Genomic DNA, 19,559 nt, shown 5'->3' on the forward strand with positions numbered 1-19,559 from the left:
AGTGCTGCAGACTTCCAGGCCTGGGGGACCAGGCTGGGAGGCAGGACAGGGACCAGGCACACAGGCTTGCAGTGAGAGAAGCTGCAGGACACCAGGAGGGTTGTGGCCAGGGGCTGATGGACGTAGGACTGGGGCCTCTAGGGTGTAGGACAGCAGCAGGGAGTGCTTCCTGAGGCTCCTGTCTTGGTGTGGTGAGGCTCACAGAGAGAGGAGCAGGGTCACAGGCCCAGGAGGGTGGAGGGAGGGTGGGGTGCTGAGAGGTGCAGACAGGGGGGAGAGGGGGTTTGGGAGGGGTGAGGGTGGTGGAGGTGGGGGAGGGCTGTGAGAGGAACCTATTGTGGAAAAATTGATCAGCTGGGGACCCTGTCTCCTCCCCCCCTGTTGTCTCCCTGGTTCACTCCCTCCCAGCATCTGCTTCCTGCTTGGTTGTTCCTCCCTGCCTTGTTCTGCTTTTTCCTCCTCTGCCAGCCCTCTCTTCCTCCTGCTTCACCTTCCCCTTGCCCAGCTTCCTCTGTTCTTTGCCTGCGCTGGGCTTTCCTCAGCTCAGCCTGTCTCCGCTCTCAGCGTCAGAGTTCTTGGATGTCCTGAAAGCCAGGGTCCTGTGTGATGGAAGCAGGTGATGAAGTGAGCAGTGATCCAGATGGTGCACAGGGGTGGTCAGTCCGTGATGGATGATGTCGGTCACTGTCGTCTCGTCCTCCCGTGCGGTCCCCAGCAGTCACCTGAGTCCCGTCCTGTCCTGTTCCCGTAGGCGTCGTTAGCCCACATAGACCACCTCTCCAGAGTCCTGAGAGCCCCCAGAGTGCCTCCGGCACCAGAGGGTCACCCTGGTGCAGTCAGACCAGGCACAGCCCAGACCTGCAGACCTGAGACAGTGGCGGGAGTGAGTTGATCAGACCCGAAGAGGGGAAGGTGTTCATTGTGTGTGCAGCTCAGGTATTTTGATGGAGTTGGGGCAGAGAGCAGAATGTGGTGTGGTTAAAGTCACCAGTCCAATGTATTGATGGTTAAAGTCACCAGTGATAGCCATAGTGATCACCCAGATGATTCAGAATGCTCCAGGCTGCACATTCGCCAGTGCAGAGCGCTTCCTCAGCGGCCAACATAATGCGTCAGCGCGGGACAAATAATCATGGCAAATGAACTCGAATGGCACGGCCAACAGTTCAATGTTCGGGCTACGCACTCCGTCCACAACACACATGGGCCTCCTTCACACACAAGCATCCATCCAGCACCACATCCCATGGCACCGGTCATCTCTCTGTGTCCGCGCTGTGCCTCTCGCCGCCGGGTGTAGCGCTGTCTTCAGATAGTCTAGTCCGATAATAAAGACGTGCCAGATCCGGATACCGGACGTGTCGCCACGATCTCACTCCAGGAGCTCACTGCACGACAGAGACAGCTCTCACGAATCAATCGTCTGACATTCCCAGCCTTATTCTCTCATCCCCCTTATTCCTTAAAGACCACGTTCCCGCTAGCCTTCGTTGGTTCCAGAGCGTCCTCAGCCTCCTTCCAGCGCTCCAGCGGGAGCTTCTCCTGCACCAGCTCATCCCTGCACAGCGCGATCAGCTGGCAACTGGTGTCAGCAGGAGTAAGCCACTTCAGCGACAAAGTGAGCAAAGCGAGTAGACGATATATAGAAAAAGTGAAACAAGGTCCAAAAAAGAGTCGAAAAGCCAGTAAAGAACGACAAAAAGTGTAACAAAAGTCCAGTGAGAAAAGAAAAGAGAAGAGAAGAAAAAAAAAAAAGAAAAAAGAAAGCAAAAAAAAAACAAGAAACTTCAGGGTTCTAATAATTAAGAGGTACAAAGAATGGAATTCAGTTTTTCCTTCGACTCGGCAGGCAGGATATCAAATATCCTTTTCATGTTTTCTCAACCACAAACCGGCATACCCCAAGCGCCAAAAATCATAACAACCAAATAACTATTCAGCAAGTGTTGCATTGTACTAAAATTAGTTCTGGGCCCGCGGATCACATTCCACATACGGAGCGCATTAAGACGTCAGCCGGGCACGCGGCGCCGCGATGAGCCAGATGTTCCTCTGGACGCCATCGTGCACAGCAAAGACGCCGATGGCCGCCGTTAAGAAGCTACACAGGAAACCCACTCGCCTCCTGCAGAGCGCCGACGCGCCTCGTTGTTTGGACTTTCGGCGTTTCTCAATATGCGTACTTGTGCGTACTTTCCTCTACTTGTGTCCTCGTGAAACGTCATCAGTCGCAGCCCGGGTACATGTTCCAATTCAAAGTTTGCTTCTCGCAAAGCACGGCAGGGTTGCCAGGTCTGTGTGACAAAACCAGCCCAATGGCCAATCAAAACCAGCCCAAAAACCAGCCCAATATCAGAACTCAAAATATGCCCGTGCCAAACCATATACACTGCTTTTAAAGTCCATGTCCAGTACCGCTGTTTTAACCATGGTGTCCTCCATAACTCCTTAATGATGCCCCCCTGAGATAGGAAAGTGACCCACGGCGAGCGTTGTCGACGGGGGGGGGGGGGGGGTGCTAATGAGAGTCCTGTGTGCGCGGATGTGTCGGCGTGTACGTGCTGATCTGGAGTCACTTTGGTAGGATTTGGGTATAAATAAATTATTTCATTTAAAATGTGTTTTTATTTAAAGATATTCATGTAATTTGCATGCAAAATAGGTCTACCCGAACCAGCGGACAAAAAATTCAACCCGCGGCAACACTTCAAAAGTAGCCCAATTCCGCGGGAAAACCGCGGACCTGGCAACACTGAAGCACGGTCAAAATGCCCGGATGTGACTTGATCCTCCCACTTTCCGGAGGATGCATCAGAGGAGACTTGTGCGTACTCTGGCCAGCAGATATCCCAGAATGCATTTCACCAGCAACCGGAAACAATAGCTGAGGAGAAAATAAACTGACAGATGACTTTTTATAAATACTGTTGAGTCACGGAACGTCATTTTAGGATGTTTTGTTTATTTGACTGTAAAAAAATAATTTACAGTGAATAATTAGAGTGAACTCAGGAGCAAGAACAGCTGATGTGGTGACGTCATCAAGTCAGCTGCTGTTCCAATCGCAGAAAGACCGTTCTGGACTCCCAAGTCCAGACTCCAAAAGAACACAAGTCTGTAGTCGTGTACTTTGAATTGAGAAACGCCGTTTGTGTGTTCATTGTCAAATGTGACCTCATGCAGCCGCGTGCGTCACGAGGACTGGGTCCAGTTTTAAGAATGAACTCGTCAATGAAAGCTGTAGCAAATCCTTTATTACGTCATCGCGAGCTGCAATCTAAAAATACACCCATTAAGTATATACACACACACACACGTCGGTTCTCCGTGTTGCGGTTCCATCCCGGCTGCTAGCGGGACACGATGTCGGTCGTCACGATGGTCTCGCCCTCCTGGTTCTTGGCTTTGCAGACGTAGTTCCCGAAGTCGATGGTCTCCATGTCTTCTAGAGTCAGGACGCTCTGGGAGAGCCGCGTGGTGTGGCTCAGCCCTCTGTTGACCAGCCTCCAGGAGGTGTGTGTGTGAGCCGGGCGGCGGCCCTACACACAAACACAGGAGTTATCGTTATGAGATTTGATCCATGATTCTAAATCCATCCAATCAACAATACCTCTAATTAAAAATGGGTTCTTATGACCCACTGTTTATGAATCAACCCAGTTTACAGCATAGAAATGTCTGTGTGGACAATTTAATCGAGGCAAACTAATGCGTATAACGGTTGATTGTCACTGTTGCCTTCTCACCTGACCAGGATACGTCCAGGTGAAGCTCACGTCCGCCTCCGGCTCCCCCAACACGCTGCAGGTCACGTTGACGTCGTCGCCTCGGCGCACCGACTCCGGAGACGCTTCCAGGCCCGCTAACGGCGGCCCGCGCGGAACTGACCACGAGAAGAAAAAAACACGTTAAAAAGGTCTCAATATTTGACCAGTCAAACCTCCATCACGTCATGGCATGTATAGACACGGCTACAAGGAGAACGTCAGGGTTAAGTGTCTTGCTCAAGGACACATCGACTAGGGCGGGGATTGAACCGCCAACCTCCTGATTGAAAGACGGTCCCGCTAACCACTGAAACCAGTCGCCAGTCCATCATCAGTTCAAGGTCTGTTTCTCTCCATCTGCCAGTCAAACATGCCACAGGAGCTTCATTTGACTTAAACCCCGCCCCCTACACACACACACACACATTCCATGAATTCACCCCTCTTCCTCCTCCGATTTGCAAAAGCTACACTGTTTCCATTCCAGTTGGAGATGCTCCACATGAAGAGCTCAGCAGAGGAGTCGGGGACGTCCGAGAAACGAAACTAAATGAATTCACGTCTTTATAAATAGTCTCTCACCGCGGCTCTCGTTTTTAACTCCATAAAACCATAAACACGCGGGATCCTCACCCTCCACGTAGAGCAGCTGGTACTTGGTGGAGATCTGAGGGGTGCCCTTGAGCACGGCCTTGCAGTAGAAGACCCCCTGGTGCTCCGGCCTCGGCTTCTGCAGCACGAACCCCCTGGTGGGGTCGTAGGTCACCTGCGTCCCGTTGGCTGGGATCTCCTCCGGGGGCGCCTCCCTGTGCAGGGACACCTCGGCCCGCGGGTCGGTCACGCGGCACGGCACCACGGCGGGCCGGTCCGGGCGCAGGTACACGATCTCGACGTGGATGGCGGACGGAACGAAGAGGTTGTCTTTGTCTGTTTGGGGGCGGACGGGTGAGACCGAGCCGTCCAATCACAGAGTGACGTGTGTGTGATGGACCAGGGGGTAGTTTCCTCCTCTTCTATACGCGTTATAATGAATGTGTTAAAGGGTTCGGGTCAGCGTGCCTCACCTGTGAAGTAGACGTAGGAGACGTAGGTGCGCTCGTGGTCTCTCTCGCACTCCGAGCCGTCGCACACGACCACCCAGCAGCTGTAGCGCCCCGTGTCGGCAGCAGAGGGCGACGTCAGCACCAGCTGGCCGTACTTGTCACTGGGCTTGACGCTGGAAACAAAAAAAATATGACTTTCACACTCGCATCAGCTTATAGCGTGAACTAGAACGGGCACTCGGTAGAGCGCATACCTTCGCATATCACAAGATTGGGCATTGAATTGTGAACATTTTGGCATTAGTTGCATGCCAATTGGACAAATGTATCGTGCTATGGTAAAATATTTTGACCTTTCCATGACCTTGACCTTTGACCCGATTGATCCCAAAATCTAATCAAATGGTCCCCGGATAATAACCAATCATCCCACCAAATTCCATGTGATTCAAGAAGATTTGACGTGTTCATGACCTTTGACCCGATCGATCCCAAAATCTAATCAACTGGTCCCCGGATAATAAACAATCATCCCACCAAATTTCATGCGATTCGGTTCAATACTTTTTGAGTTCTGCGAAAGATTTTGACCTGTTCATGACCTTTGACCTTGACCTTTAACCCGATCGATCCCAAAATCTAATCAACTGGTCCCCGGATAATAAACAATCATCCCACCAAATTTCATGCGATTCGGTTCAATACTTTTGAGTTTTGCGAATAACACGCATACAAATAAATAAATAAATACACGGCGATCAAAACATAACCTTCCGGCATTTTCAATGCGAAGGTAATAAAGGGAAGAGGGGCGTCACCTGAGGCGCGAGTCGTTGAAGGTGTCCAGGGAGGACGGGTATGACCAGCCGATGGAATTGCCCTTGCAGCGCAGCTTCATGCTCCTCCCGGGGGCCAGCGTGGTGACCGGGCCCAGGCGCAGGAAGCGGCCCTTGTCCAGAACTTGGGTCAGCAGGTTCTGACTTTTCCCGCCGCCATGTTTTGGTTTGGCCGGTCGCAGCTTCGCCCGCTTCCCCCCCAGGCGGATGCGGTTCTCTCCTGCGTCCTTCCTCCGCTTGACCTGTTGGCAGGCCCCTGGGTACGAAGAGGAGAGGGCGATGAAGAGCCACAATGATGAAGATGATAAAAGTCATAACACACTGCCGAGACATTCAATTCAAATAAGTTTATTTTGTATAACCTCAATATGACAAATTTGCCTCAGCAGGCTTTACAGTCTGTACACATACGACATCCCTGACCTTTGACCTTTCACATCGGCTCAGGAACAACTCCAAAGAAATAGAAGGAAAAAAACTTTCAGGGGTAAAAAAAAAAGGTAAGAAACTTTCAGGAGAGCAACAGGAGGATCCCTCTCCAGGATGGACAGAATAATAAATGTCATGTGACCAGAATGAAGCATCTGTGACGACAGTTAAACAGGAAGTGCGAAATCCTTTATTACTGGCAAAAAATGTCCAGCTGGGGCACGTGAACAGATGAAGCATTAAAGACAAAAACAAAATTGGTCTTCAGCAGCGGAGACTTTCCTCCGTGCGGACTTAACGACGACCCAGAGGTCAGAGGAGGAGGAGGAGGAGGAGGCTTCTTCATGCTGCGTGCCTCTGCTGTGCAGCTGGTTTGAGTTGGTCAGCAGAAAATAAACTTCACACAACTCGGATGCAAACTTTTTTACAGTTGACGTGCATTAAATACAATAAAAACAGAGCAGAGGAGACACACAAAAAAAGATTGACAGAATGTGTCGATCATGTGTTTGCCTCATTCCCACAACCTGATGTCATCCTCCCTCTACCTCCATGTTGCTCTCGAGATTTAGGACAACAACAAGTTCAGTTTTGCTTTTAACCGTCGATCTCCACGAGACTGCGCTCACCGTGTTGGAGCTCCACCCAGAGCAGAGCCAGGCAAAGCCCGAGCCAGAGCTTCATGCTGCGTGTTCTGCCGGGTCGGAGACAGTCGGGGAGGTTGGTTTTTTTTGTTCTCTTGTGCTCGGTAGGAACTCTGCAGGCTCCGGCTGCCCCGTCTAGATCTCCAGCTCCATCCTGTTCAACAGAATGAGAGAGAAAAAGGGGAAAAATAAACTGAGCCCCTTTCTGTGTCCTCCCCTCTCTCCTCAGACCTCAGGAGCAGAAGCAGGAACTCTGGCGCCCTCTGCTGGACCAGAGAGGAAGTCACGTTCAAGGGCAGCTTCACACACCTTGAAGATTACTTACATGCTCATGCACAGACAATGAATGCATTAAATTGGGACAAACTACTTCCTCATAACATGGCACCTTGAACTTTGACCCCTCATACACATATCCACTGTGCTCAGGGTTGAATAGCCAGAAAAGCTTTCTGCATACTGTAACATGTACATCCTATGGTATGTTTTGGCATACTGCATTTTTACATGCTTTGTATTGAGATATACTAAATGAGTCTGGCTTAATAGATTGTATGATATTATGGGTAGGATCCATGTATTTGATTGTTTAATATGCCTTTCAAGCACCAGGCCTAGACTGGCCCCTATTGAGTGAATTTGTGTATTTACATAAAGTACTTTTACTTTTGATGCTATAAATGTATTTTGCAGATATACTTCTATACTTTTACTTCAATATGGTATTAAATGCAGGACTTACTTTTGTGGTAGAGTATTTTCACATTGGAGTAAAAGATCCGAGTACCTGAGGACTGACCCAGAACGTGTCCATAAACGACCACAAGGGGGCGCCATCCACATCAAGAAATGAATCGATTCTTTGATTTATGACAACTTTCAGGTTTCGCAACAATGTTTTGTTCAGATATCCTGCTAACAGCGGACGAGTGAAAGTTAAACACAACCACCTTAATGAGGAAGACTTGAATGGATGCAATAATCAAAATAAATGAGCAAATACCTCATATTTTCATGAGTTCAGCTTTATCGTTTGATTGGATATCGATCCTTCTGCTCGGATCATTCCACAGATTCTCAACATGTCTTCATGAGAGTCTTCATCATTTAAGTTGATATCAATCCTTCGTCTCCATCTGCAGGTATCACAAATACTTGGTTCAATCACGACAGTCACAATAACACAAGAGACAGAATTTCAGGGTCAGAGTGAAACACAAATATGCATTTTTCGAAAGAATAAATAGAAAAATAATGTGCCTGCTCCTAAAGGAAAGACGGATAAACTAGCTTTCATATCGGCGTCACTCCCAAATCCTAATTCTTCAAAGGGACCGCACACAATGGAGAACGGACCTCACAGGGTCAACTTATGAGTTGTTTACTTATTTTATCACAAGCAGAAGGTAAAAAGATGTTGATCGACATTTACATCTATTTTGTTGACCGTGTATAGTTTTTTAAGGAGATTTCAAAAATACGTGTGATGGGTTGCTCCTGTTGGTGAGGACCTACTTGAAGCAGTAGGGGGCAGTAGAGGGCCGGAGGAGCCCCTGTGTCTGGCTGTGGTCCGGTCGGTACAGAGGGTTGATGTAGTCCGTCTGGTTCTTCCACAGATAACTCCACAAAGAGTGAGTCCTCTCACGCAACCTGCACGAAAGAAAACAGATACAGACGATGTAAGAATCAAGATTCATGAAAGAAATTCATTGAATTAGAAGAGCTTGTTTTCTTTAGCACAGCGTCGCCTCTATTTGCATATTAAGGCAATAAACCTCGAGCTGTCACTTCCCCGACGAGATGTCTGCTCTGTGAAAAGGTGTAAATCTCACCCCAGCTCCACCCTCTCCCGCTGGTTGTTGCCAATGAAGTTGCCGTACTGGCAGGAGTAGACGTGGCTGTGGATGGTGATGAGGAACCGGGCGTTGAACTCGAAGGCGCAGGGGAACTGCTCCATGAGCTGCCACACGCACTCCAGGAACTGATCCATGACGGGGGACACCTCCTTCGGGTCTCCCACCAGGTGGTTGCACCTGGAGGAGAGGAAGAGGAAGAGGACGGGTCGATCGACACCGCGAGAAAGATCGGAAAATCATCGTATAATACAGAAAGTTTCAGATGTAAAGAGTCAGACCTGTGAGAGAACTTGTGTCCAAAGGAGAGCCAGTCCTTCTCGATGAGAACCTGAGAGCAGGAGGAGAGAAACTCATTTCCAATTCCCGCATGTCTTGATGAAAAGGTTCAGACAGAGTCTCAGTTAATCCCTCCAGAACGACGGAGCCTCTTCCTCCTCTGCGGGGGCCTTTTCCATTTTCCATTTCGACTTGAGGAACTATTCCCCAAAACAGGCTTCGGGATTATATTTGTTTTCCATTCCAAATCCTTCCGATCAAAGAAACAAGCCTCATTAGCCCACTGCTGAAGACAGTGTAATTATATATATAAGTACGATACGAGTGTGTAGGGGAATGTGATATTCACAGTTCTACTGAAAGATGAAACTCTGCTCTGTGACTTAAGAACTCAGAGAGCAGGATGAAGGTACACACACACAAACAAAAATACTCTTCTGTCATGAAAGTGTAAATATTAACTTTGAGCGGTGCCAGAACGACACCACTAGCACCATTACTTTGAGATGGAAACCTCATATACATACATATATATATATATATATCTCAGGTACTGAGCCGGACTGTGATGCAACGGTTGGAGGAATTTCTGCCACTGGTTTCACGCTCTTATACCGATCCGACGTCGGTGGCTCCAACGTGCCAAAAAACACAGGAATGTGTCCGAAACGTAAAAACGTCGCATGATCTAAAATACATCTTCAAAATCACAAACAATGAAATGAACAACCCTGCATTGGAGACAAAAGAAAAGAAAGAAAGAAAAATAAATGTACATTTTGATGGATCCCCGTGGGGAAACTCTTCTCTGCATTCGACCCATCTTTAGTTGTTAAGGACTAAGGCTGCAGTGAAGCAACTGGGGGTTCGGCGCCTTGCTCAAGGACACTTCAACATGCAACTAATGGGGAGAGCGGGGATCGAACCGTAGCTATGGGACCGCCGCTCATCCCGACTGAGCTACAGCCGACCCAGATAGACGTCGTCGTCAACTTCCTCTTTTCATCAATAAGTGAAAGTTCTGTGATAAATGTCAGATCTCTCATCTTCCTCCATCAGCACCTTTCAGACGCTAGACACACGTCTTCCCGTTAGGCGACACGTCCCGTCTCTGGTGTTGAATCGATTGATCCCGACCCATACCCTACATTATTTACACGCACAAACACCTAAGCTAATATTGTGCGGCAGTCAGCAGGGCTCGACCTCCGGACCGACCTTGGCGATGAAGATGCTGCATCCAGAGCGGCTTTGATGTGCTTCCAGGAAGTCGGGCACGGAGCGCCGCTCACACACTGGAAGCACAACACAGCTGCCTCACTGGCAACCCAGAGCGTACCTGACCGCTGGACTTCATTAACCCTCACGCTCACATCACAACATCCACGACGAGAGACTCCTGGGGAACCCGAGCACGGACCGAGGGAACAGTTGAATATAAAGTTGTTCCCCAGAGACTGATTTTCGAGATCCCCCCCTTTGACTTTTCCTCCAGGCCCATCAGCCGGTCAACGTTTCTACTTGTGAAATATCTACGACGTGCATTGGCACAACATTTAGGACCTGCATTCACAGTTCCCAGATCCCGACCCTGAGGACATTGGAGACCCCAAACATTTCTTTGTGTTCCACCTTGAGGTTCACTTGTGGTTTTGAGTGAGAGACCTTCAGCACAGACGTCTACGTTCCCCTCACGATGAACTTCAGGTCACTTCGGTGATCCCCTCTAATCGACATGTGAACAGGTGTGCACCCATCTGTAGAACACGTTGCATGACCAGAATCCCTGCAAACCACCATCCTGTGTGTCTAATGCCAATTAGCAACGGTTAGCATGAAGTAGCATAGACGCTAGCAGTGCTAGCCTCATCGTCGTGGTTTTGTGTATATACAGGACTGTCTCAGAAAATTAGAATATTGTGATAAAGTTCTTTATTTTCTGTAATGCAATTAAAAAACAAAAATGTCATGCATTCTGGATTCATTACAAATCAACTGAAATATTGCAAGCCTTTTATTCTTTTAATATTGCTGATTATGGCTTACAGCTTAAGAAAACTCTAAAATCCTATCTCATAAAATTTGAATATTTCCTCAGACCAAGTAAAACAAAAGATTTATAACAGCAAAACAAAATCAAACATTTGAAAATGTGTTTCCAGGTGTTTCGAGTTAATTAGACGATTCAAGTGATTTGTTTAATACCCTACTAGTATACTTTTTCATGATATTCTAATATTTAGAGATAGGATATTTGAGTTTTCTTAAGCTGTAAGCCATAATCAGCAATATTAAAAGAATAAAAGGCTTGCAATATTTCAGTTGATTTGTAATGAATCCAGAATGCATGACATTTTTGTTTTTTTAATTGCATTACAGAAAATAAAGAACTTTATCACAATATTCTAATTTTCTGAGACAGTCCTGTATACTCCAATACAAAAAACACTAAACAAAACCCAAATTTGTATTTTTTTTTCCCTTCATACATAAATATTTTTGCAAGATGACCACGGACCGTCTCTCCTCCGCTGACATCCGATTGGCTCGGGGTCGATTGCGTCACATGACCTCGGTGATTCAGGCAAACTTTAATAGAGCCGTGTGCAAACATCTGCTCGCTCATTAAGCGGTGACGGAGGTGACGGGGGATTTTTTTTTTTTTAGCTAACACCGTATAAGTGAGTTGACCTGAGGGGGGGAGAGAGAGAGAGAGAGAGAGAGAGAGAGAGAGAATGCTCTGAGGCCACTGATAGGAGAGTGAGCAGGTGCATAGGTTCAATCGACCTTTTACGACACCGGCATGGCGGCTTTCCGCCGTGAGGAGACGTTAACTCTCTCTGAAACCTCACTGGAGCGGACAGTCAGGTGGAGCGAGGGAGTCGGGCTCCGAAGGGCAGTTGCCGTCTCCGGTTTTTTCTTTTTCTTTAAAAGAATTCCCCTGTGCTGCCAGGGGGCAAAGAGTTATCACAATTTAAGAACAGCTCGAACTTTATTTTTTTTCAAGACTTGAAATCAAATCATTCTCACGCCCTGGGTCTCTCTTTGGGGGATTAGGTCCCGGATTGTCCAAAATAGCTCCAAAATAAAATCCAGATGGATTCAAAGTCTTTTTTATCCCCCAAGCAGCACCCCTGCACAATACCCAGACATTCTCCAAGCGGGCTCATTTGAGGCCTGATTGCTGTCCGCATGAATGCGTAATGAAAAGCCACAGGGGGGGGGGCTCTGCTTCAGTAATGGGGAGAAGCAGCGGGCTCTAAAGCCAGAGCACAAGACATCTCGTTATGCAACCACTGATGTGGTGGAGCCTCTCCGACCCTGCTGCGGGTCCTCAAACTGTTTCTGGAAGCGAATTAGGAAAAATAATTACCCTCCAGCATTTTCTGCTGGCTGTTCCTCATGACGTGGATGTTCTCGATGCCGATGAACTGGAATTTAACGTCGGAGTAGTTGTCCTCGTTTTCGTAGCCTTTTCCTGCAGCTCGGTTTGCGATGGCGTTCAGCTAGAAACACACGCAATGCAGCTTTCTTTTTATTAAGAAGAGCAACATTCTAAGAAATTTTTCCCCCCCACATGTGAGTTACACAATCTGGACCGTGCTCCAACGAGCACCGAGCCCGGATGTGTTGGAGGCTCTGCTGTGAACACGTCCAGCTGGTGCACCTGAACACACAGCAGAGGACTGGGACTCTTGTGGGGTGTGTTCTTTGTCCGCGAGGTGTTCCTCGGGCACTCGAGGGCTCACCTTGGGCCGGGTGTCCACCACATACATGAAGTCGCTGCGGGGATTGGACCTCAAGATGGCCTCCAGCATCTGTTCGTCCTCCAGGCAGCGAGCGCTGAAGCCCGACAGCGGCTGGCTGCTGCGGCAGATGGCGGCCTGGGAGGAGGCGAGAGGCTCAGGCTTCACACGGGGGCGTTCGCTCCTCGGGCATTTGGGATTTTTAAAGTGAATTAATACTCTCGGTCACATTTAGACTGAAGACGATCCGACGTGTGAGAATGAGGGCGACTACAAACTCACAGAACTCGGTCTTTGCATGTTCAATCTACATTTCTCACATCTCCTTTTTTTAGTTTCCACAAGGGAGAAGGCCAAAGGCCGTCGAGTGGCTCGTGAACCGGAGCGGAGCCCCGTTGTCGGACCGGAGCTCCGCTCGCTGGACCCTCAGCCCTGGGAAGATGACCTCACACACATAAAGCACTGCCAACTGTCCCGGCTGTGATTAATAGAAGATTATGAACGATGAGGTTTATTTACTGATTCAAAGTAATGACTCACGCGTTGATTTAAAGAGAGCACGGACGTCTCCTCGAGGGACCTTTTCTTTTCTTTACTCGACAGATTGTCTGTTTAAATGTCACGTCTACAAATCTCCTCAGTGTCGTACTTTTGTCTCCCTTATTTGTTTTGACCTATTTACAAATCATAAATATATATTTTAAATCTGAAATAGCAAACAGAATGGAGATCTGCTCTGCAGACGGACTTTATTGGAAGAGAGACTTTAACCCCAAATAAATAATCTGAGGCTACTTCATCAATTTACATTATGTGTGTACATTTATCTGATGTAAAACTAAATAGTTTGAGATGCAGCGAGCAGCAGCAACTTCATGTTTACTTTGAGCGTTTGCAGCATTCAAAACTTTCAAGCTCGCATTGTTACAGGGAGACGGCCATTTAAAAAATAGAAGAAGTACTGTGATGATTTTGCATCTATATATATTTATATATATGATGACAGGCATGATACGTCTCTCAAGCTTCACACCATTCCTGTGCGGGGTCTCAGTCGCTTCCTTTAGTGCGTCCGTCGTATTCAGACGAGCACGTGTATGAAACTCACGTGATTTTCCTTGGAGTAGTACGACAGAGTAGGAAATCGGCCTCTGCTCCTGAACTTGGAGCTCCCCACGATGACAGGCGGCGTGGCGGACTGAGGCACGAACAGGTCGGCGGGGTACGTGTCGCTCACCTTTTGAAGGAAGCAACAGAGCGCGAGGCTTAAGCTCCCGCCGCCGCCATATTAGGAAAGAAAAACAGCCCGACTGGGTCGTAGAGGTCGGCTCACTGACCTTGTAGTGTTGGTTGATGGGGGAGAATTTCCACAGGGAGTTGGGGAGTCCCATTCTGCTGTAATCAGCCTTGGGGTCCAAAAAGTCCCATTCCTGCCGCCTCTCCGCCTCGTCGACGTTGGGTTTATAGGAGAAGCAGTACAGCTCCTCGCAGCGCTCTGCAAGGCACAACAGAGACGAGTAAACACACAACACCGACAATGCAGGAGCTCCATGGACCAATACCGACTGTGAGGCCGCTCACACAAATTATTGGGGGAAAACATTAATGTCATGAGTCAGGAATAATCGTTTGAATCTGTTGCTGCACACTTGAGCACCAGCGTCCCCGATGTGATCCTTCACCTGGCTGGGAGAGACGCTGCAGGGACAGGTGGACATCGTGGCACTCCCGCTCCCGGGGGACGACGAAGTGAAGGACCTGGAAGTTCTTGCAGCGGACGAGCAGAGAGCATCCCGAGGCCGAGGCGGCTTGCATCTCCACGCTGAACACCAGACTGTGAAGCACCTGGTGGAGTTACAGGGAGGCAGACTCATGGACCTGTTAATGCTGCACCCACAGCACTGGATGCACACGGTGACGACACACACACACACACACACACGTGTCCATCCACTAGGGGCCTCGTGTGTGAGGCCCCTGTGACGTCATCTCACCCATCCTCCACCCGGATGTCTGGTCCTGTCATCTCACTGATGCTCACCCAGGTTTCATTGCGCACTCCAGCCTCGTTCTCCACAAAGATGGTGTGCGTGGCCGTCAGGTAGAGGGTGCCCACCCGACTTCTTCTGGGGGAGACTCTGTCAAGCAGCCTGACGTTCTCCACCTGCAGCCAGAGGAGGAAGAGGAAGATCGACCTTCATCCTCAAACACTCGTGTGTTAACTGCAGTGATAAACAAACACAGCGGATAGCGGCTGGAGGACTCTGACTGCGGCTGAGCGACGAGCCGCTTCCTGCGGTCCCTGAACGCGTCTCGATACAACTAGCAGCAGCACAGCATGAGTACAGGGGTATAATCTATAGATTAAAAGCTCAGGGCTGTCGGGTCAGTAGCGCGCAGGTAACGGCTGCCATAACAATGGTGCTGTCTAAAGGTTCACATGAGCGGCGCCGCTGGGTCCTAAAGCCCGCCGAGTGAGGGGCAGAGACCTGAGAGAGACGTCAAAGGGCGTTTCAGGCCGCCGCTGACCAGAGTCAACGTCACGTGACTGGCCAATAGAGGGCCGAGGGGCCTGGCCCCACCCACCTTCAGCCACCTTTCCTTTTTAAATATACAAAAATTATTAGATTATTAATTCTACTTGGAAATTATACAAATTGTCAATATTTGTGTTTTAGATAAATGGAATATATCCAGTCATATTTGTAAACTAGGATATCTGTGCAAAATATTTGACTTCCTTCCCTTCCTGGATGTCCTCTCTACCTGTCTGCCGTTTCGGCCCAGAAGAGACGGGTCCAAGAAGCAGTTTTCTATTACTGATTAAAGATATAAATTAGTGATAAACAATTTAGCCAGTGTGCTAAAATAAAGTAATCTGGCACAAAAGATGCGTGTTCTCATCAGGCACCGCCACTGCTTACTGGTGTTACTGGTGTTGACGGCCATTCTAGACATTTACTGACATAAGGTCTTTGAAGACACACGTGTAATACTGCGCAGTGCGCACCTTGACTGCAGTTCATAATAATATTAATATTAGTGGTTTATTTATGATAAACTAGCTTAAAAATTTAGCAAAATGAATGAGGGTCACATTCGCTTTGTTCAGAAAAACATGTTTGTAGCAAACAGAAAGGACAATTTTCTGGCGAATCCAATTTGCTATTGTATATTAGGAAGTTCTGTTGAGCTGTCTTCTCAATATCTCTCTCAAAACTAACCTTAAAACCAAGCGGTTACACATCATGTCACCATCGAAAACATGACTGTCCAAGAAATACAAACTAAACCTGCTCATGCTGTTCTTCCAGTATGGTGAGAACTTTGTTTCTGTAAATGAAAAGAAGGGTGGCGTTGGTTCTGGAGTCACTTGGTATCTGAATGGTCATCATTGCCGGTTAGATTCCAGCTGCGGGTCTTTATTGCATGTCATACTTCCCTCTTCCTGCCCCCTCCACCTGTTTGCGGCCACTAAGTAAAGCCAAAAATGTCAAAAATAAATCATCTTAAAGTGTTTCTTGTAAGCTGTCACGAGGAGGCATTTAAGGACACAGCTCTTAGTTTTGAGTTGGACTGTAGCCTCAAATTAATCTCTGTGTTTTCTTTTAAGAAACATTCTTATTTGCTCGACACTATTCGGAGACGGATGTCATTAGTGCAACCAGCACTGAGGGGTGTGTCACAAAGTAGGCACTTTAAAGTGTTTTTTAAAGGTTACAGTGATACACTGTTGTACAATTTTGGGCCCTGAGCATAAAATTAGTGATTGCCCCACTGTTAAATAAAGCTTGAGGCTATGTTCGGACGCTCCCAGTGCAAACACAGATGGATTCCACGTCTTTTGTTGATTTGGCAAATTTAAAATGTATTTTTATCTTCTGTATTTTGCAACCAGTGAGCAGAGAGGGACACTAGGCAGAAAGAAAAGAATAAAAGTAGTAAGTTAAACTAAGCAGACGTGATTGACAAGAAAAAAACATGCATAATGTCCAATGATTAAATGAAAAAAATAAAATAAAAATGTGGTTATGATGACATCACACGAAGCTCGCCTCAGTCGTATTATGTGCTTTGTCCTAATTAGGACAATCCAGCCGTGATGACTGAACTCGTTCATGGTGTTTTATGACTGGTGCTTGTCAAGGAGGTGTGATAATCACCCGAATATAAAAAGGCCAACACAAGATATGAAATGATAAGGATAGTGCAGAGGGGACGCTTTGAAACCGAATATTTATTCAGGGCTGTAAACTTGTGATGTCCCCAGTTTAACTTCAAGGCCAAATAGGAATTCATCTGTGGAAGTCAGTGTGTCCCGAGGGACTCGGTGAAGTCCGACATGGACGTCTCAGATCGTAAAGGAAAATCTTGTACAGCGGCCAAATGTTTCGACTAAAGATCGATGGCATTCAACAACACTTTACACTGTTCTGTACCTTGACTCACATCCAAACCTTTGACACGTGTAGTTTCTTTTTTAACACTTTCTTTTTTGTCTTTTCACCACGGATAAAACACATATATACAGAAATAAAAAATTAATAATCACAACAGCAAGAGGAATACTAATGAATGAATAAAAAGGGGTCTGGTTTGCTCTGTCCTCTCAAAAGCTTCCTGAGAAACATGCAGGTGTTCTTCCGTGTAGTTTCTTAAATCGTTAAAAGGTATTTGAATTACATTTGGATTTGATGAAATCTATTTTCTTATTTTACTTTTTCCACCACACAAAAAACTGCAAGTGCTTATTGCATGTACTTGAGGCTTGAACTCTGACCTAGATAGAGACAGGAAATCACTTTTAGGCTCCAGTGAGTCTCCTCCACGGATAATACTCCACCCTCCTACCTAATAAAATGAGTATTAAGAAGTCAAACTAAGGACAGGTAATGTCTTCAGGCTCCAGACTGTTCTTAAAATGCAATATGAAGAGACTTTGTGCCATTGCATTAGGTTCAACTTTTAAACCAGGGCTAATCGTGGCCTCCTGAACAAATGTCTAACCTATTTTAACATTTTGATTTAGATGTTTTTCCCTAGTGAGCTACACTGAAACCTCTGTTATGTGTGGTTCGGTCTCTTATTTGACGTTGGCACATCCACATCAACATTCTTCGAGGGAATTTGAGGTCCTAGGAACTTTATGTCTCAAAAGATGCTGTTTTCGGTCCGGTCATGATTATAATAAAATATAAATATTGTCAAATCTTGTATAAATATAAATCACATATATATATATATATGTGATTTATATTATACAATATTTATATATATATACATATATATTATACAATATTTATATATATATGTATATATATACAGGTGAGAAGGTATTTATATGAAATACAAATATATATATATTTATAATATATATATATATATATTGCATAACATATATATATAAATATTGTATCAAATAAATCACATATATTGAATACAATATTTCACAATATTTATAATTTATTATAATACTGATATGTATATTGTATATTTGCATTAGATATTATTTATATATCATATTATACTGAATATTATTATATGATATATACATATTAATATACTGAATTGTATGAATAAGATGTCCTTATTGGGTCAGTGTTGGAATAAATGTTAAATATTATATATTATATATAATATTCTACAAGGTAGAAATGTTTGATTTTTTTTATCATACTGGGATGTTTGTTGAAATTTATTGGATGTGCCAAACTCTGTTATTTGACGTCAGTGCATCCACATAAACATTCTTGTCAAAATCTTTCTGCTTCCAAAAGATGCTGTTTTCCAGGTCCGGAGGTCACTCTCACCTGTCCTGCCTCTTCTCACAGCCGTCGGCCGCCTTATCAGTAAATGGTTCACTCTAACATTTCCTGGCGACACCAGTGCTAACTGGAGCGAACGGTGCGCAAGGCAAACACCATTCAGTCTGTTGACCGCATCCACGTTTTCTGAAGCCGGGTCACTCAGCCATCGGAGGAGGGCAAGTGCATTCAATTGGCTTCACAGAATTAGCGCGTGTCAACAGCGAGACCCGGGGAGCCGGTGACTCCTTTTCCATCCTTTCCATGGTTACAGTCACCAGCTGCATGTATGAAAACATCACACACACTCACACACTCACACGCTCTTAAAGCAAGTATTTCTTTGGCGCAGGGACTTCAAAAGTTGAATGTGATAAATGTATTTAGGTTCACTTTGTACAGCAGATCAATGTGTGTGCGTGTGTGTGTGTGTTTGAGACAAACAACCAGCGTTAACAGTCGTGTCTCCAGCCGTAACCACCACGAAAGGAAAACATTTACTTTCCCATCAGCATGCAGGTCAGATACCCGGCCCTGCAGCCAGGGCTCGGTGGGCGCTGGGCCATGATATTTGACTGCTTGGCTGGATGGACAAACTCCGGCAGAGTCGGCTGTCGTCATGCCGGATTGCGCGGCGGCGCCTTCCAGCCGCCAGCTGCCGCCTTCCCACTGAGGCCTCGAGCTGGTTTGAGCTGGAATTGATCGCGCGCTGCAAACTCAACCGTGGTTGTAATTAGCAAAGGCCGTGTTCAATGCAAAAAAAATGTGCCTCTTTTCTTTGATTTTCTCTCTCTCTCTCTTTTTAAAAAATTCCTCCAAGAGCTCAACAGAAGTTGCCGTGGAGATGCCAGGCTCTTTTGGTGGCGTAGCACAGTGAGCTGTGTGTGTGTGTGTGTGTGTGTGTGTGTTATTGATGTTGTAATGTCCATGGGTCCAATAGCTCAGGGAACATTGAGCAATACCTGTCTTCCATTAGGAGGACTTAACCCCCCCCCCCTACCCCTCCCTCCCACCCCCCACCCCACCCTCCCAGGTACTGTAGCTCGTCCACCCTTCATTGACCAATCAGCACTCATGCATTTAGCAGCACTCCTGTGGACTGCGCTGGGTAAACACAGGAGAGTCTGCCTCAATGTTTGTCAATGCAAGTTGCCAAAC

At 46.8% G+C, this 19,559-nt stretch overlaps 2 protein-coding genes across 3 annotated transcripts; both read right to left on the reverse strand.

Annotated features, from left to right (window-relative positions):
* Window positions 1-3,232: 3,232 nt before the first annotated feature.
* Window positions 3,233-7,619, reverse strand: pdgfrl (platelet-derived growth factor receptor-like). Of its 2 annotated transcripts, none has more exons than XM_056439339.1 (7): window positions 7,507-7,619; window positions 6,705-6,873; window positions 5,629-5,902; window positions 4,832-4,983; window positions 4,401-4,694; window positions 3,747-3,883; window positions 3,233-3,539 (listed from the first exon to the last, which is right to left on the reverse strand). In XM_056439339.1, the coding sequence occupies exons 1-7, from the start codon at window positions 7,531-7,533 to the stop codon at window positions 3,351-3,353; spliced, it is 1,242 nt and encodes a 413-aa protein (XP_056295314.1). In that variant the 5' UTR covers window positions 7,534-7,619; the 3' UTR covers window positions 3,233-3,350. The 2 variants fall into 2 exon arrangements, with proteins under 2 accessions (XP_056295314.1, XP_056295315.1); XM_056439340.1 differs by having other exon boundaries at window positions 7,462-7,612.
* A 611-nt stretch (window positions 7,620-8,230) lies between these two features.
* LOC130210092 (myotubularin-related protein 7-like) lies at window positions 8,231-19,022 on the reverse strand. Its single transcript, XM_056440074.1, has 13 exons — window positions 18,930-19,022; window positions 14,867-14,919; window positions 14,639-14,792; window positions 14,280-14,442; window positions 13,935-14,092; window positions 13,706-13,834; window positions 12,601-12,735; window positions 12,225-12,357; window positions 11,704-11,797; window positions 9,379-9,550; window positions 8,854-8,903; window positions 8,552-8,752; window positions 8,231-8,369 (listed from the first exon to the last, which is right to left on the reverse strand). Exons 1-13 carry the CDS (start codon window positions 19,020-19,022, stop codon window positions 8,231-8,233), a joined length of 1,674 nt encoding a protein of 557 aa, XP_056296049.1.
* Between the last annotated feature and the right edge of the window lie 537 nt (window positions 19,023-19,559).

Source organism: Pseudoliparis swirei, chromosome 19 (genome assembly GCF_029220125.1).
Source record: "Pseudoliparis swirei isolate HS2019 ecotype Mariana Trench chromosome 19, NWPU_hadal_v1, whole genome shotgun sequence".
Classification (NCBI taxonomy): domain Eukaryota; kingdom Metazoa; phylum Chordata; class Actinopteri; order Perciformes; family Liparidae; genus Pseudoliparis; species Pseudoliparis swirei.

Excerpts from the sequence above, each read along its gene's own strand:
- pdgfrl (XM_056439339.1), bottom strand. The coding sequence starts at position 7,533 with ATGGACACGTTCTGGGTCAGTCCTCAG. Across the intron at positions 5,903-6,704 it reads CTGGGTGGAGCTCCAACACG|GGGCCTGCCAACAGGTCAAG; the intron begins GTGAGCGCAGTC and ends CTTCGTACCCAG. Across the intron at positions 4,984-5,628 it reads TTCAACGACTCGCGCCTCAG|CGTCAAGCCCAGTGACAAGT; the intron begins GTGACGCCCCTC and ends TTTTGTTTCCAG.
- LOC130210092 (XM_056440074.1), bottom strand. The coding sequence starts at position 19,022 with ATGACGACAGCCGACTCTGCCGGAGTTTGTCCATCCAGCCAAGCAGTC. Across the intron at positions 14,093-14,279 it reads GCAGCGTCTCTCCCAGCCAG|AGCGCTGCGAGGAGCTGTAC; the intron begins GTGAAGGATCAC and ends TGTGCCTTGCAG. Across the intron at positions 8,370-8,551 it reads CGGGAGAGGGTGGAGCTGGG|GTTGCGTGAGAGGACTCACT; the intron begins GTGAGATTTACA and ends TCTTTCGTGCAG.